Source organism: Herpailurus yagouaroundi, unplaced genomic scaffold, assembly GCF_014898765.1.
Source record: "Herpailurus yagouaroundi ecotype Mexico unplaced genomic scaffold, PumYag 184, whole genome shotgun sequence".
In the NCBI taxonomy this organism is placed as follows: domain Eukaryota; kingdom Metazoa; phylum Chordata; class Mammalia; order Carnivora; family Felidae; genus Herpailurus; species Herpailurus yagouaroundi.
Window position 1 is genome coordinate 17,394,524 of NW_024412415.1, and position 19,583 is coordinate 17,414,106.

Below are 19,583 nucleotides of genomic sequence, written 5' to 3' on the forward strand. Positions count from 1 at the left end.
TTAAGACTTTATGATCTAAAACAAAGATGTAAATATTTCACTATTATTTTGAAAATATTGCTCCTAAAATAACTTACAATAGTTAGTTATTATTTACTCTACCACATCAAGCTGCTTGCCATGCCCAAAGCATGTTCTCTCAGGCTTCCTTCCATGTCTATAAACACATTCTCAGATGTAGGACATGCTTTTTCTCTCTTCTCCACCTGCAAGCTCCCATGCTTACATCTATATCCAGCTAAATCACCACCTCTGCTGACATCCCGGCAGCAGCCATGGTACCCTTTACATCCCATTTTAACAGTGGCCACATGCATGTGTCTGAATCTCCTAGTAAAGTCCAGCTCTTCAAGGCAGGAATTATGCCATAATAAGCTTTGTGTCTTGAGTGCTGTAATGGCTGGAACATATGCAGACACTCAATACATGTTTGTGAAAACAAATGCACATTAGAAAGAAGTGAAAATTATCATAATCTTATGGACTCAACGTCTAAAATAAAACTAGATGTATCTCCCAAAGTCAACAAATTTGAACCACACAATATATACAATCCACAAATCTATATTATGTGTATTATATTTATTTGACTAATTTCCAGTCTTTTTTCTATTTTCATTCTACAAGATAGAAAGATTTAAAGTGTAAAAGTCAAAGGCCTATGCCATGAAATACAGTAAGTGAAAAAAAGTTGAGATATTTCTTTGTAGTACATAAATACAAAATGTCCTTTTGTAAAGTATAGTGCATGTAAAGCCACGTCACCTTAGGCAAATTATACATCAACTGCTTGGCAAGTAGTAATAATTTAATAAACAGAAATTCCCTCTCTCTGTATCATACTTTTTAAATACTTAACAAATACTTCATTCAAGGTATCATGACCATCCAGAGCCAGAATTTTAAAATAACTGCAAAACCTGAATTTCATTATCTAAAAATAATTATATATATTTATAAATATATACATATATATTTATTTATATTTAAGTATATTTATTTATTGGTGGGGGGAGAGGGGAAGAGAGGGAGAGAGAGAATCTCGAGCAGACTCCACACCATCAATGCAGATTTGGATGCAAGGCTCAAACTCACAAACCCATGAGATCATGACCTGAGCCGAAATCAAGAGTCAGATGCTTAACTGACCGAGCCACCCAGACGCCCCTGTGAATTTTAAGTAAAATAAAATATAGCACCTAGAATGAATTTGAATGGTTGGTTCTCAATGTGATATGCTAGACCATTCAGCTGATTAGTGAGTTTACCTAAGCTCCTAACTCCTTCACTCAACAAGTATTTAGAAGCACCTATTGTGTTCCAGGTCTTGTTCTAAGTACTTCAGATGCACCAGTGAACAAAAGAAACAAAGCTCCATACCCTCATGGAGCTTACACTCTAAACAGTAAATAACAAACAAGATAAATGCTGTGGGAAAAAAGTTTAAAATAGAAGGATGAGGGGTTAAAATAAAAGTGGTTTTGTTTTAAAATGGGCTATTTCAAAAATGGGCGGATCCCCATTGGGAAGGTATTATTGAGAAAATACTTACAGGATCTGAAGGAGCTGACCTTGGAGTTACCCAGAGAAAGAAAAACATTCCAGACAAGAGAAAAAACAATGCAAAGACCTAAGATGGGAAAGTAACTGTTCAAAGAATAAAAATGCCAGTGTGGATGGAGTAACATTAGAGGACAAAAATAGTAGGAGTCAAGCTCTGAGAGGTGTTAAGTGAGTACTAGAGGGAAAAAAGACTATAGAGTCTATTGTAAGGCTTTTTGGCTTTGTGTCTGAGAGAAATAGGGAGTTTTAGGTGGAGAAGTGTGTCATGACCTGCTGTGTTGAGAAAAGAGAAGAGAAGGATATAAAACATATCAGAAACTACTCCAGCAATCTAGACAAGAAAAAATAGTAGTTCAACTAAGGTAGATTACAATTAACAAGGTAAATATCAATTAGCAATATTATAGAAAACTGGGTTTCTAAAAGGTCTAGGGGTATATCTCTAGTGAATGTAGAAGATCTTACCATCAAAAGCACCAGACCAACTTCAGATGGGTATTCCAGACCACATTCAGCACTATCTCTTGTAAGGCACTCTTTACTGCTATCAACTGGATTCTAAACTTAACTCTAAAAAACTTCTACTACCACTGAATACTTACACAATTTCTCTTATGAGAATTTATGCCCAAGGGCTCAAAAATACAAACAGCATTACCATACGAAGCTGCAATCTAAAAAGAAATGAACAAAGCATTAACATTTAGGAAAAGAAAATAAAGACAACATCCTTTTCACAATAATGTATAAGCTAATTACATATAATACAATCCCAATACAGTATTCATGATTTATTCCATCCCATAAATATAACTGGAAAAGAACTGGATTTCAGAATCCCTTCTCGTCAAAAATTCATCAGGCTTTACTTTACACATCAAATACAAGGTTGAAGTATTCAAAGAAATCATCCTTTTCTGTAAGAATTTTTTTAACATAGGAATAACTTTATTAACAAAGATAGCATTTCAATGGCACATTTGCCAGAAATTTTATAACCCAGTGAAAAATAATATAAAAACCATGAGAAGCAGAAAAAGATATCAAAGAGTATTAAACGGGTATTCAAGAGACATCAAATAAAATGACATTAATTATACTATGAAACAAAAAAAAATCAATGGGGAAAATCATCTAGAAAAAGGAATAGAGAAAATGGACTAAGGAGAGATCAGAGACTCCACTGTAAGTGGAAGAGAAAGAGCTGATGTAGACATCTCCATCGGACTTAAGATAGAGATCTGGGTTCCAGGTCACATACCTGATAAAAAGGGACATAAATCCTCTGTTCCTGGAAGCTACCAGAGCCTGGTAGAGATGATTTTTTTTTAATATGAAATTTATTGTCAAATTGGTTTCCATACAACACCCAGTGCTCATCCCAAAAGGTGCTCTCCTCAATACCCATCACCCACCCTCCCCTCCCTCTCCCCCCATCAACCCTCAGTTTGTTCTCAGTTTTTAAGAGTCTCTTATGCTTTGGCTCCCTCCCTCTCTAACCTCTTTTTTTTTTTCTTCCCCTCCCCCATGGTCTTCTGTTAAGTTTCTCAGGATCCACCTAAGAGTGAAAACATGGTATCTGTCTTTCTCTCTAAGACTTACTTCACTTAGCATAACACTCTCCGGTTCCATCCATGTTGCTACAAAAGGCCATATTTCATTTTTCTCATTGCCACATAGTATTCCATTGTGTATATAAACCACAATTTCTTTATTCATTCATCAGTTGATGGACATTTAGGCTCTTTCCATAATTTGGCTATTGTTGAGAGTGCTGCTATAAACATTGGGGGTACAAGTGCCCCTATGCATCAGCACTCTTGTATCCCTTGGGTAAATTCCTAGCAGTGCTATTGCTGGGTCATAGGGTAGATCTAGTTTTAATTTTTTGAGGAACCTCCACACTGTTTTCCAGAGCGGCTGCACCAGTTTGCATTCCCACCAACAGTGCAAGAGGGTTCCCATTTCTCCACATCCTCTCTAGCATCTATAGTCTCCTGATTTGTTCGTTTTTCGAATAATTCCTTGAGAGCCAATTCCCAGTTCACCCTCCTCTTGGCAAGAGGGAATCAACTACAGGGAACAGACCAAAAACCATTCTTGCTGACACCTAGAACACTAAATTAGGTATATATATTTTTTAAAGGCCAGTCAAAAAATGTCTACTGTCATCTCAGGGCTCTCTCACACCAAAAAGTGATTTTAACTGTCACTTAATATCTAACACTCTTTCCACGAAAAAGCTCTTAATCTACAATGGTAGGGAGGAAGCTACTTCAAATGCCCACCCGAGGTAAACACCAAGGCAAAAACTGTTAGGAATGATCACATTCAACTTGTCAGCTGATGAATGAATGATTATAATTGGCTAACATAGTCATAAATGACAAAGCTATCACCAAAAGGTCTGGCAATAAAGGAAATAAAAGAAGATGGCAATAAAAAAACAATAAATCGAAGGTGTCATTTTTGCCTTCTTTATCTTCAACCAGGTAAGGAAAAGTGGAAACAGGGTTATGAACACTAAGGTCCTATATATGAAAGGAAACTTTGCTCCCAGATAATTTATTGTGATCATTACCAGCCCATAAATAATTTACTAAAATTCATCTGGGAGAACTATCATACAACTCCAAGCAGGTTTAAAGATACCCTACTTGGTTTAAGGAAATGAACAATGAAAAATTAATGAAAGAAATCTGGCACTCTCAGTGTTTTCTAAGAGTAAGCAACGCTTAGTGGGGGAAAAAAACAGGATAAAAATCAGAAAAGCAGGAAACAAGTGTCAAAAAACACCAGGAAATTCAGTGTTTCAATACTAGGTCAATTACATCACTGGATTGCCATATTGTGCCACATTTACACAAATACTAAAGCTTGATACAAGCAGCAAGGTGGGACGCTAGAAATAATGTAATAATAATTTGTTACTTGGCATAAATTTGCATCATTACTATTTATCACCATGAAAATTCTGATTTAACATATCCTTGTTAAAATGTGTTATTTCTCAGTAAAAAACAATTGCTAGAACACTAAGACTATTTAAATCATCATAATTATTACAGGAAAAGTCTCGTTTTTATACTGTGGAGATACTGAACTCTTCTACGCAACACTGGCCTTACTGAGCTGTTAGAATATAGACTGAATATGCTACATTTACTTCACATACAACCAAAATTTGATGTATATCATGTTTGATGTGTATTTTGGGGGAGAGGTATATGTGAGATGCAAACTACTTTAAAATAAACCCTCTGTTTTAGAGTCTGAATGAATGAACCTTAAGATTCTTCAATTAATGAATAAACTTTCATTAAATTAACAGAAGCTCTACAAAGCTGCTGTTACATGACAAATATTATATTAGACACTAACAACTAGCCAGATTTCTTTATAAAAATTTAATGTTGCTGTGATTTGGGCAAGATAAGGGATGCTATGCAGACAAGAGAAAAGTTTACTTACTTCCCTACTACTGGCTTAACAGTTGCTAGAATTATCAACTAGCAGAACATCAGTATGCACAGGACTGTAAGGCCTACAGAACTTTCAAGACAGTGTACACCTGCAGAATAATCATCTCATTATCAGCTTAATGGCCCCTTACCATTTGTATACATCCTATCACTTTATCCACTCCTGTCAACAACCATCTAAGCAAGGTGTATTAATAAGAAATTGTAAACAAGCCTTGTATAAAAGGATAAGAATGCATTAAAAGATGGCATTTAATAAGGTAATTAAATCCCTTACTCTTCCATGTTGGTTAGAACACTCCACACAGCTGACTTGGATGTTTCCATGCTTAGCACCAGGAATGATCTGCACACATTCAAAGTCACTTGCCAAAATAACAATATCACAGCCTGATCCATACGCCTAAAAGAGAAAAGTTTTACAGTATATAAGATATGTAACTTATGAATTATACCTTAGATTTTGTTGCCACCATAGACTCTGACACATTTTTACAAAGATAGTTCATGTGAGAATATTTAGTTATCAATTTCCAAATAAGACATTAAAAGTCACATCATAAATAAATGCCACATAATAAAACAGGATGATGACACCCCATGAATTGTCATTCAACAACTAGTACTAACAAAGAAAGGATTTTTCTAGTTCTTCAACCCTACAGCCTAAGTCCCTGCAGGTCATAAATCTTCCTGTTCAGAGCTTCTCTCCAAAGCTCATCTTAGTGAACCCTAAAGAATAAAACCTCCATCTGAAAATAATAAGGCATCAAAGGCTGCAACTGTGTTCCCAGGGTTCAAACCAGGCTTGACAAAGATCAAGAAAGAAATCAGATGAATTTTCCAACACAAATCCACATGGCTTAAAGAGCTAGTTAAATAGACATGAGCCCCCAAGGCAGAATTACATGCGCTAAGGCAAAGACTAAACTTAAACTCATCAACTGCCTAAGAGTGAATCCATGATGCTGTCTGCCTCTCTCCCCCCCTTCAACCTTACAAGGTGTGAGGGAGAGAGGAAACCAGTCCAAAGTGGCTTCACACACACACACACACACACACACACACACAGACACACAAATTAATTAATTTAATTTAAAAATAAACTGATTTATATAAAATGTTGACAAGTATAACTATATAGCCTGCAAAATAAAATAGAACACAAAATTAAGTTCCTGGAAAATTCCTTGTTCAACAAAACTATAACGAGTAAAACCAAATGTTTCTTCCTATTGCCACACTTCTTGATGTATGCTATTCCTGTTTTGCAACTTTGTGAATTTTATGAAGACATAAGGGGCAGAGGCAGAGCGTGAGGACACTTTTCCTTTTTCTCCCAAACTCAACTTGTGAGTAAATATTCAAAACAACCTAACAATCTAATTCTGAAGTGAAAAATCCCCTTATATACACATGTGTGTATATACACCAAAAAAATGATTTACGAGGTGGTATTTTATCCCACGATTTCTACACCTTTAAGCAATATAGTCCTGTCCTATAAAACATAGATATCCAATAAATAAATAAATAAATAAATAAACAAACAAACAAACAAACAAAACATAGATATCCAACAGCCAGGACTGAATGTGATGACATCGAACTCCATGACCTGTGTCCTGATGAGATCCACACATGGCTGCTAATGAAAGAGAAAATGAAGATAAAGACCAGATAGGAAGACAAATACTACTTCTACTGGTTACTAAAACTCCCAACACTGCCAAAATCCTGCTGCAACTACTATAAACCATCTTCAACTCATGTATTAATAAATACCAAAAAGTTCACCAAAAAAAAAAAAAAAAAAAAAGAATTATTGGCAGGGGAAATATGGAAAAAAATCACTTCTGGGAGGAAGTAACTACTTATATTCTTATAGACAAGGCAGATTTACTACACCAAGCACTCAAGAAAGCAAAACTGAAAGGGAATATTGAGCACAGGAGAAAGCAATGTTTGTATCACTCTAATAATCTTTAAAATTACGTTATTAATCCTTACAAAAAAAGAAAAAAATTTATAACTATGAATGGTGATGGATGTTGACTAGACTTACTGTGGTGATCATTTCACAATGCATACAGATAGTGAATCATGCTGTACACCTGAAACTAATATAATGTTATATGTCAATTATACCTCAAAAGAAAAAATTTTATTAAAATTACAAAAATAATCCTACCTTTGAACAATATTTCAAATTTTCCAAAGTGCTTTATAGTATTATCTCAACAAAGTGAATTGATGAAAAGAGCATCAACTGATGAATGGATAAAGATGTGGTTTATGTATACAATGGAATACTACTTGGCAATGAGAAAGAATGAAATCTAGCCATCTGCAACAATGTGGATGGAACTGGAGGGTATTATGCTAAGTGAAATAAGTCAGGCAGAGAAAGACACCATATGTTTTCACTCATATGTGGATCTTGAGAAACTTAACAGAAGACCATGGGGAAAGGGAAGGGGGGGAAAAAAGTTACAGAGGGAGAGAGGCAAACCATAAGAGATTCTTAAGGACTGAGAACAAACTAAGGGCTGGTAGGGGGAGAGGGGAAAGTGGGTGATGGGCATGGTCAGGGCACTTGTTGGGATGAGCACCGGGTGTTGTATGGAAACCAATTTGAAAATAAATTATATTTTTAAAAAATTATTTGTATTTAAAAATAAAGTAAAGTGGTTACTAGAAGCTGAAAAAAAAAGAAAAGAGCATAAACTTTAGTTTGAAATCATATATGCAGGGTTTTCAATTTGGGCTCGGCCATTCTAAGTGATCTTAAGTTAGAAGTAACAGTTACCTCTTGAGACAACTGTGAAAATTAAAGTAGAAAATCTATTTGAAGAATGCTTAGCACATATTCAAGAAGAAAAAACAAACAAACAAACAACAACAAAAAAAAAACAATGCATGAAGTCCCAAGCCTGTGCTAGGGACTGGGAATATACAACCACAAGACGTGGGAAGTCTAACGGGAAGATAACCAAGTGAATCACCAGTCACAACTAAATGACAAACTGCCATGACAGAGATACCCACAAGATATCAGAAGACAAAAGGTACTCAATAAATGTTATGTTACTCCCCATTTAATCTTTGCAACAAACCTGAAAGGAAGATATCGTTATCCTTGTATAAAGATTAAAATTCATCAATTTGCCCAAGATTATATGGTTAATAAGGGGAAGATGTTCCAACTCAAGTCCTTACAATTTTTAGGCTATTTTCTCCTACATTATATGTCAATGATACTTAAAGTATTCCAGATAAATATTTGTATCCCTGCTTCTCTAAAGATGGGCCATTTCTAGCAACTGCTACTAGAGACAGATAGCCTTTTACTGATCAATCACCAAAAAGGATGTTTACTCTTCCCTAGATATTCAAAATGCCTGATCTTTTCCAGAGTACATGGACTATACTCCTTAGCTGTAGGGAACCTTGACATCCTTCTGATCCTGCAATATATGTTGTCAAACTTGGCTGCATCAAAATCAAAATTACCTAAGGAACCTATTAAACACACAGATTGTTTGGTCCCACCCCAGACTTACTAAATCAAAATCTTCATGGATAAAAGAATTTGACAATATCTACCAAAATTTTAAATATACTTTTTGATCAATCAACTCTTTAATTTACCCTACAAGCATACTTTAAAAAGTTTGCCAAAATATATGTAGAAGGATAGTCACTGCCTTACTATTTGTAACAGCAAAAACTGAAGATAATCATACTGTCCATCAGTAAAGGAGGTTAACTAAATTACTGACTATCCATATACTGGAACACTATGTAGCTACTAAAAGTTTAGACACCACAAGTCTAAAATGATCTCAAATTCCTCATCAAACTAAGAATTCACATCAAAAGGGAGCAACTTGTGTCTAGTACTGGCTTCCTGGAACCCACAAGTAGGCATTACCTACGATTTTATATAATAATATCTATGATCATGGCGGGAGCAGAACCCCCCAAACTACTACACACTAACAGTTTGCCAAAGTACAGAGGAAGCATATTCTTACTCTTTAGCTAAAGAGTCTAAAGCAGGGAAAAACAAGGGCCCCCAAATAAGTCAATACTGAATCACATACATTCTATAACTGAAATCTCACAAGATTTTAATGATTTACATAAGCATGTGTTTAGTATCTGTCAGGTTCCCACTACAATGGAATGTCCATCAGAGCAAACAACGATGTCCTGTTTTACCATATACTCCCAGCACTTTGCATTAGCAGCCCTCAATACATATACATATAGTGAATAAATGATCCAAATCTTCCCAATTTCTGGCTCTAGAAGTCTCAGCACCTTAAAACCTAGTCAAAGAACATGAAGTTCAGACAGAACTGACCAACTTTACAATAGTACCTACACAAGGAAAGAAAGATTTTGATTTTCCAGCCTAACAGTATATGGATTTAGAAGACCTACCAGAAGGGAATCTACCAAAGCCCTCCTCAGTAATCTATCATTTACTGAATACTTTACTATGATATAAGGCCATCTGCTAAGTCTTTAGGAACAATGTATCTTCACAGGCCCCCTTTTAAAGATGGAGAAATCCAAGCCCAGAAAGGTAAGTAGTTTGCCCAAGGTCACAGAGTGAGGATTCATTTGCTTTATAATAAAGCTCCTGCTCTTTCCCACTACCTCACCCCACCTCTACTCTATTAAGATGTCTTCCTAGTGATAGAAGGCCTATGTTCATCCTTGTAATCCCAAGTAATCCCAAGCAACCACAGCCCCTAGCACAAAGTACTTGGTAAAAACCAACAGCTAATAAGGTTTATACAAAACCTATAATTACTTAAGAGATTCCCATTCTCTCAATTTTAGGGCAAAAGCAATTTTGTTTCCATTCTTCTTTTTCAGAATTCGGTCTTTAAGAGGAAGAATTTACAGTGCAGGAGGAAAAGAGGGTACTCACTGGAACTACACACAATTACTAAAATGAACCCATGGAGTAAGGAGTGGGCTCTTTCACTAGGTAAAAGAAATATCATGGACTTGGCGGCGCATACACTATTCCATATTGGGAGGTAAGCCACAGGATCGTGCTGGAAAGCAGGAAAGGGGGCAGTAAGCCTTTTCTGCAGCAAACGGAATCGCTTAGCCAGGTTCTTCTTCCCTCGGGTTCTTGGCAGAGCCACTGCTGTGCCATAGCACACTATACACCAGTTATAACAGTACCAACCTATAAAATGTTTTGTCTCAAAGTCAAGGATATGATTTGGCCCCAACACAGAGACAAATCCCAAGAAAAGAGAAAACATCTTAGAAAAACACACTTTCCCTCCATTCATGTGGGAGGATTTCTTTTATGGAAGAACTGAACTGCCCTGATGAGGATAAAGAATAACCAGCTGACAATCATGTCATATTAAGAGAGAATTCTGTAGCACAAGCCCTAACATCAAAGATATGCTTCAAATATATTAATCTTCACTTGCTTTAACCTTATCATTGGAAAACAAATCCATCCTTTTAGGAAAAAGAAAACTAGTCTGTGCTTTGAGTGCTAAAACCAAGAGTTTTCAACCTGGATGTAAGTCATAGATGGTCTCAGGAGGTCTCTGAACTCCTGGAAATTATATTTAAAGTCATGTGAATGTGCTTGTTTTCTTGTACCCACAGATCCCATTAGTTTGTCTAAAAGAATCTCTTCCTGGAGAGCCCAGGTGGCTTGGTCAGTTGGGCATCTGACTCTTGATTTCAGCTCAGGTCACAATCTCACAATTCGTGGGCTCCCTGCTATCAGCATGGACCCTGCTTGGGATTCTCACTCTCCCTCTCTCTCTGTCCCTCCCCCACTGCTGGTAGCTTACTCCCTCTCTCCAAATAAATAAAACTTTAAAATTTTTTTTAAAAAGAATCTCTTCCTTAACAAAGTGCAGGGTGTGTCATATAACCCCATAATAATTCTATGGAAGCTAAAACTTGAATATTTGTTATTACCAACATTCTTTTCTGTTTTTAGTCATGATATCCAAAATTTCATTAGACAGGCACTGCCAATTAGTTGAGGCTGAAAAACAAAGTCACCTTCTTCTTTTACCTTATCAAATTTTCACTTGATGAAAAAAATTTAAATATCATCTTCTGAAGTCATTAGGTACTCTGAATTAATGTATTATTATCATAATAAAGATATTGCTGCCTTCTCTAGAGGGTTAATGTCACTGTGAACAATTAAGTGTATCTGAATATACACAACACAATCATTGTCCTAACTTCAGTTTTATATATAATTGCCTTAACCACATTATTTTCAGAAAAGCAAACAAATACTTGTATCCCATACTGTTCTAATTTTTCAGATTTCCTTTAAGTCTTAGATAAAGTATAAAGAAATAAAAAGTTGTTTGTTTGTTTTTTTAAATCCTACACAGGGGCACCTGAGTGGCTCAGTTGAGCATCTGACTTCAGGTCATGATCTCACAGTTCGTGGGTTTAGGCCCCATGTCAGGCTCTGTGCTGACAGCTCGGAGCCTGGAGCCTGCTTCTGCTTCTGTGTCTCCATCTCTCTCTGCCCCTAACCCACTCGCATTCTGTCTCTGTCTTTCTCAAAAATAAACAAACATTAAAAAAAATTTTTTTTTAAATCCTACACAAACATGTCTTCTCCTATGAGAACATAAAATACAAATAAATGAATTACACAGGTATTTTCTATGGAATAACTGGATGCTCTATCATCCTGGTAGTTACAGGGTCAAAGTTTAAGGTCGCTGAAAACTGTTGACATGTATCTAAATTTAAAAGAAGAAAAGCACTGGCGAATTAAGAGGTATTAAGCATGCTGAAAGGTTTATCTAATTTAACAAGGTATTGTGGTCTTACCAAGAGTATTATGTTAAATTCCCACCTCTCCCTGAGAGTGAATTTTGACTCATGTTAAGTATGTTCACTCTCCTACAAATGAGGGTACTTGTTATTAAGAGCTAAAAAAAATAATTACAAGAATTATAAGAGGTACCATTTACTGAAAGCCTACTGGGTAACATACTATGTAATCTACATTCCTAGTCTCTTTTTCAAGACTGCAGTAATCCTAGAAGTTAGCTATTATTGACCCCACTTTAATATAAGGAAATGGAAGTTCATAGGATTTAATCAAATTCTTAAGTAGCAAGGTAAATATAAGGCTGAGAGGCAAATTCAGGTCTCTTTACATTGTTATATCCACTTCACTTATGACCATCATTTTGTTTTCTATTGCTCAAATTTTTGTTCTTCTTACTGGTTTGTTAATTACATAAATTCATTTAAATTCTTCATTTCAGCTGTTCTAAAACAAAAAGCTAACGAGAAGACAGGGTTGTCTGACTTTGATCATTACTTGGTTGGGTCAGGTTATCTATAGACAAAGTCTTAAAAGGCCAGCTTTGACCTATGAAAAAATCTTATCAAGAAAACAAAGCACATATTAACCAAAATTTCCCAAGAAAATATCCTTTCCCTCTTCCTTTTAGTCACATAATTAAATAGCTAACTGCTTATGCTTCTCAGAATTAAAAATTAACTTCTAGGGGCACCTGGCTGGTTCAGTCAGTGGAGCATGCAACTCTTGATCTTGGGGTCATGAATTTGAGCCCCATGTTGGGCTCAGAGACTACTTTAAAAAAATTAACCTCTAAAACAAACAGATTTCCTTTTTGAATAGGATCATTATTAAGCTAGAGTTTTCATGTATCACTTACCCATAAAAGCCACCTGTAAGTTAAATAAACCATTTTAAATGTCTGATTTTAATGTTTTCAGCAACAAGATTTTCTTTTTTATAGAAAATGCAACACATGCTAATTTAAAAACTAAATCGGTGGGGAGCCTGGGTGGCTCAGATGGTTAAGTGTCTGACTTTTGGTTTTGGTTCAGGTCATGATCTTAGAGTTTGTAGGATAGAGCCCCACATCAGGCTCCACCCATGCTGACAGCACAGAGTCTGTTTGGGATTCTCTCTCTCCCTCTCCCGCATTGGACACACTCTCTACCTCTTTCTTTCAAAATAAATAAACCAAAAATTAAAAACTTAATACAAAAATTAGTTCACCTTACCCTTGACCACTTAAGGAGTGATTACCTGACAGTTACCCATGAACCCTTCCTGAAATGTTTAGTGTATATATATGTATAAACATTTTTTATATAAAGAGATTATGCTATACACAATTCTGCAACTTCTTTTCCACTTAATTAACAATTTGTCTTGAAGAACTTTTCTTAGCACAGAAGGAATTATTTTATTCTTATTAATAGTTGCATAATCTTCCATTTTGTGGCTTTGCCATAATTACTTTAGGTTGTTTCCAGTCTTTCACTACCATAAAACGTGCTTCAGTATAATACCTATGTATTTATGGTATTACACATATGTGTACAAGTATACCCAAAGGATAAATTCTAAGACATAATTTACTGGGTGAGTGATTAAAATCAGTAAGTACTGCAAAATGCCCTCCAAAAACACTGTATTTCCCATATGTATAAAAGTACCTGTTTCTCCACTTCCTCACTAACCCTGATAATCCAATCCAACAAAACCTAGCTTCTCCCTGTTGTCTTAATTTCTATTTTTATTAGGAGGAAAGTTGAGCATCTTTTCATATATTTATCAATCATTTATATTTCTTTCTCTGAAAACTGACTATTCCTGTTATTGGTCAATTTTTTAACTGGGTCTGTTCTGAATGACTTATAAGACTCTTTACAGATTAAGGAAACCCATCCTTTGTCTATATAGCTACTAAGATTTTTTTTAATGCCTGAACTAAAGATAGACTAAGCAAAGGGCAAATCATTATTTTTTAATTGAAATAGTGTATTTATATAATACACAATTTCAATTTGAAAAGTTATATATATAGATCACAGTAGGCCATGGACTAGTTTAAAGGCCCAATTTATGAAGTACCAGGAAAGTTTATAAATTTATGTATAAAAATATAGAGTTCTCAAAATGAAATTTAAGTCTACAAATAAGAGTACTTATCAGCAATACATTCAATCAGCCTCATATGTCTTTCTACAGGTTTCTACATCTAAAATCAAACCCTTAACCTTTATCAACTACTGCCTACCATCAGCACCCCCAAAATAGATAAGCTTCTTGCCAGTCAGATGTTAAGTCCATCATACAGTTAGAAAAGGGGGAAAGGGTAGTATTTGAACAAACAGCTCTTCTCTCCACATGACTAAGAACGGACTTTACTAATATGATTCAATCATTCTAACAGCCTAAAGTCCACTCAAGAATGCTGAATGAACAGAATAAATAAATGAGAAAGAAACTAAATAGTATGCAAAAAGCTAAGACCACAAAAATTACCCCAAGTCAACGACAAGTGAAGCAATATCAGAAATAATATAATAATGACTGTATGTGTGGTAACCAAAGGTTTGATACTTTTAGAAACAACAGAGCTCACATCAGGATATGCAAAATTAACAGACTACTTATAAAAGTAGGAAAAAGCTAAGCTGCAAGTGGTATACTGAGTGAAACGTAAGACAAAACTTAATAATATATAAAAACAGGGGTGCCTGGGTGGCTCAGTTGGTTAAGCGTCCGACTTTGGCTCAGGTCATTCTCTCATGGCTTGTGAGTTCTAGCCTGCATCAGGCTCTATGCAGACAGCTCAGAGCCTGGAGTCTGCTTCGGATTCTGTGTCTCCCTCTCTCTGCCCTCCCTCCCTTGCTCACACGCTCGCTCTCTCTCAAAAATAAATAAATATTAAAACAAATTTTTAATAATATATAAAAACAAAAATCTATGGCTAAAAAAATAAAAACGCAAGAAATACTACAAGTGGGAAAAAAGGAAATATTACAGTGTTTGTGATTAAACAGTAAGAGACAAAATGATTTTTGTTTTAATTTCTTCGTAACAACCCCAAACAAGCAACAGATCTGAAAGAACTTCCTTCAATTAAAATTAAAACTTTAAATTAAAAAAAGAACAATCTTTAGTATTAGTGAAAAAGCAACCAATTTTGATAATTTACTGACAAAATAGATGGAGCTACAACAAACTTCTAAATACTAAGCTAAAGAGAAACACAGATACCCATAGTACAAACTAAACTTATTTCTATAACCCTGAACACAGAACAAAACATGGGTTTTTTAAAATTTACTGATGCTAAATCATATCTGATAAGCAAAGGAGACCTTGAAAAGAGAAATATGCAATAATTAATTAATTTGTCCTAATTAAATATTACAAATACTGCTCTATCTCCAGCTTGCATGCATTCTCACTAAAAAATAAGTGTGGAAGTATAAATCAAAAATCATCTCTTCTAAATAACTATTTTATGTCAGTGCTGAGAATAAATCACTCAAAGTATTACTTACCAAAAATTTCTAAGGGAAATCACAGCAGTATTGGTAAAAGTAAGTCTCATGGACTGGCCAACATGCATAAAAACCTACCCACCTTTCAGCTTCAGATCTGTTCTCTAAAGCTTGAGATATATAACAATTTGGCCTCACAAAGAATAATGTAATAAAATACTATTTTTTTAAATGGTTACTTCTAAAGAAACACAATATTTTTTAGATTTAATTATTACAAATACAGACAATAAGTGACTCAATATTTTGTTCCTTAATTTGTTAATAAATTTTACATTTCAAAGAACCCTAACAGTACATTATCTAATATGTACCAATATTAATACGTAATGTTTGACAACTTCCAATTTTGCAACTACTGGAAATTTCCAGATATTCGGTTAACCTAAATACTGATATTTTGAGGGAGATGGTCCTGACAGTGTTCCAAAAATCATTTCCCAAATAATTGATTAAAATATTAAATTATAATTAAACTCCCGATATAATACCATCAATATGATGGAAAGACCATATTCCTGAGAATCCAGAGGTATTAATACTAACTATAACAATCTCTCTGTAATATTTCCTTTATCAGTCAAATGAAAGATTGTGACTAGATCACTTCTGAGACTCCTTTCAATTTTTAAGCTGTAATTCTATGAGCGCACAAATTTGCTTCAAAAAGTCCTGATAAAAAGATTAAATAATCCAGTGTGCACTATTTTACATAGAAACCCAGCTAAATGGTCTTTGTGTTGTAACTCTTTCCCCTACTCACAGCTGACAGGATGTGAGGATGGTCCAGACTAATGACCAGTAGCTATCAGCCAGATGAAAGAGATGGGCTAAGCCAGGCAAAGTCCACTCAGGAATTCAAACCATAAGACCCAGAGTTAGAAGGAAGGGCTAAGCAGACAAGTCATACATGTTCAGGGATAAGTCAGCAATTTGAAACTGAAACCACCGGTTTAAAAAGTAAATGGATCAGATATCTAAAAACAAAAAACTCATGAAAAAAACAAGTACATAAAATCCCTAAGAGAAGGCAGTCTTGATTCTACCAGCTTTTTAGTTCCAATCACCCTGAAGCCCAACTGCACCTCCTAAGTTCTTTGTGTATCCTGAAATAAACCTAGCTTTTACTTCAGTTCATCTGTCCCTTGTGCTAAAACCAATACTGATACAAAGATTGGGACTGCATAGAACAGGGCTTCAAAGAAAATGTGGAATTGGCTATGATTAGATTATAGAATTAGAGTAGAGAATGCAATGAGGAAGACAGACTGGAAAGCTAGCAAAACAGGATGTATAAAAGAGATACAGTTACTAAAACAGTCATATGTGATTCTTTGGGACCTAGAATATGTCAGGCATACCTCCCTTTTTTATGCTTTGCTTACTATACTTCATAGATACTGTGTTTTTACAAATTGAAGGCTTGTGGCAACCCTGCATCAAGCAGTCTATCAGTGCCATTTTTCCAAGAGCATTTGCTCACTTGTAGCTGTGTCACATTTGGCAATTCTCACAATATTTCAAACTTTTTTATGATTATATTTGGTATGGTGACCTTTTATCAGTGATCTTTAATTTTATTATTGTAATTGTTTGGGAGTACCACAAACCATACCCATAGAAGACGGCACACTTAAACGTTGTATGTGTTCTGACTGCTCCACTGACCAGCCACTCCCTCCACCCCACTCCTTGAGCCTCCCTATTCCCTGAGACACAATATTTAAAAATAGGCCAATGAATAACCCTATGATGACCTCTAAGTGTTCAAATGAAAGAGTTGCATGTGTCTCACTTCTTTTTTTTTTAACCTATTTATTTATTTATTCAGACAGAGCGAGTGAGTATGCAGCCAGGTGCACATGCACACAAGCAGGGGAGAGGCAGAGAGAGAGGTGGGGAGAGAGAGAATCCAAGCAGGCTCCATGCTGTCAGCACAAAAGCTTGAGGCAGGGCTCAATCTCAGGAATGGTAAGATCACAACCTGAGCCAAAATCAAGAGTCAGATGCTTAACTGACTGAGCCACCCAGGCAGCCCTGCATGTCTCTCACTTAAAATCAAAAACTAGAAAAGATCGGGGCGCCTGGGTGGCGCAGTCGGTTAAGCGTCCGACTTCAGCCAGGTCACGATCTCGCGGTCCGTGAGTTCGAGCCCCGCGTCAGGCTCTGGGCTGATGGCTCAGAGCCTGGAGCCTGTTTCCGATTCTGTGTCTCCCTCTCTCTCTGCCCCTCGCCCATTCATGCTCTGTCTCTCTCTGTCCCAAAAATAAATAAATGTTGAAAAAAAAATTAAAAAAAAAAAAAAACTAGAAAAGATTAAGCTAAGTTAAAAAAAAAAAAAAAAAAAGGCATGTCTAGAGTTAAGATAGTCCAAAATCTAGGCCTCTTGTGTCAAACAGCTGGCCAAGTTGTGAATGCAAAGGAAGAGTTCTTGAAGGAAACTACAAGCGTTACTCCAGTGAACACACGAAATGATAAGGAAGTGAAACAGCCTTACTGCTGACATAGAGAAAGTTTTAGTGGTCTAGACAGAAGATCAAACCAGCAATAACCTTCCCTTGAGCCAAAGCCCAATCGAAAGGAAGGTCCCTACTTTAATTCTATGAAGGTTGAGAAGCTTCAGAAGAAAAGTTTGAAGCTAGCAGAGGTTGAGTCATGAGGTTTAAGGAAAGAAGCCACCTCCATGACATAAAAGGCAAAGCATGCAAGTAATGATGTAGAAGTTGCAGCAAATCATCCATAAGATCTAGCTAAAATAATTAATGAAAATGGCTACACCAAGCAACAAATTTTCAAAGTAGATAAAAGAGCCTTATGTTGGAAGAAGATGCCATCTAGGACTTTCATAGCTACAGAAGAGAAGTCAATGCCCGGCTTCAAGGGTTCAAAGGATAGGCTGACTCTCTTGTTAGGGGCTGATGTAGTTGGTGACTTAAACTGAAGCCAATACTCAACTATTCTGAAAATCCTAGGGCCCTTAAAAATGATGCTCAATCTATGGGTATTGTATGTAAGCCAATTTGACAATAAATTATATTTCTCAAAAAATGATGTTCAATATACTTTGCCTCTGCTTTACCAATGGAACAACACAGTTTGGATGACAGCACATCTGCTTACAACATGGTTCACTGTACATTTTAAGCTCACTGTTGAGTCTTGCTGCTCAGAAAAAAAGATTCCTTTCAAAATATTACTGCTCACTGTCAACACACCTGGTCATCCTGGAGCTGTGACAAAGAAGTACAATGAGATTGGTGTTATTTTCATGCCTTCTCCCACAACATCTATTCTGCAGCCCATGGGTCAAGGAGTAATTTCAACTTTCAAGTCCCATTATTTAAGAAATACATTTCAATTCGGATGACCACTGGGTATTATATATAGTGATAAATCACTATATTCTATTCCTGTAATAAATATATTTTGATTTAAAAAAAAAAGAAAAATGCATTTCATAAGGCTACAACTACCATGGATGGTGACTCCTTTGACAGATCTGGGTCAAGTAAATTTAAAGCTTTCTAGAAAAGATTTTGTAAAATGTCTCAAAAGTTAGTTTGTCTGATGTTTCCTCATGATTAGATTCTGAGAAGGATTATCACAGAAACATCACAGTGTTCTTCTCATTGCATTTTTTCAAGAGGCACAATTGTCAATTTACCCCATTCCTGGTAGTTAACTTTGATCAGTTGATAAAGGTGGTGTCTGCCAGGTTTCTCCTCTATAAAATTATTTTTTCCTTTATAATTAATAAGTACCTTGTAGAAAGATATTTTGAGGCTATGTAAATAACTTGTGACTTATCAAACTTTTACCCACTAGTTTTAGTATCTACCAGACATTTCTTGCCTAAAGTTACTACTAAGATGGTTGCCAAATGGCAATTATCTAATTCTGTCATTTCATTATTTATTAGTTGGCTTTATGGGGCACCTGGGTGACTCAGTCAGTTGAATGTCCGACTTCGGCTCAGGTCATAACCTCGCCTTTGTGGGTTCAAGCCCTGTATCAGGCTCTGTACTGACAGCTCAGAGCCTGGAGCCTGCTTTAGATTCTGTGTATCCCTCTCTCCCTGCCCCTTCCCTGCTCATGCTCTGTCTCTCAAAAGAAAGAAAGAAAGAAAGAAAGAAAGAAAGAAAGAAAGAAAGAAAGAAAGAAAGAAAG

The 19,583-nt window shown here is 35.8% G+C and overlaps 1 protein-coding gene across 4 annotated transcripts in view; it reads right to left on the reverse strand.

The window, feature by feature from the left end:
- DMXL2 (Dmx like 2) overlaps window positions 1–19,583 on the reverse strand; it is a 154,992-nt gene that overhangs the window by 119,202 nt on the left and 16,207 nt on the right. For all 4 annotated transcript variants that reach the window (XM_040492692.1, XM_040492690.1, XM_040492691.1 and 1 more), the window contains exons 2-3: window positions 5,323–5,448; window positions 2,166–2,237 (exon numbers count right to left, since the gene is read on the reverse strand). In XM_040492692.1, the coding sequence (XP_040348626.1) occupies window positions 2,166–2,237; window positions 5,323–5,448 (198 nt within the window). The remainder of the gene's footprint in view (window positions 1–2,165; window positions 2,238–5,322; window positions 5,449–19,583) is intronic.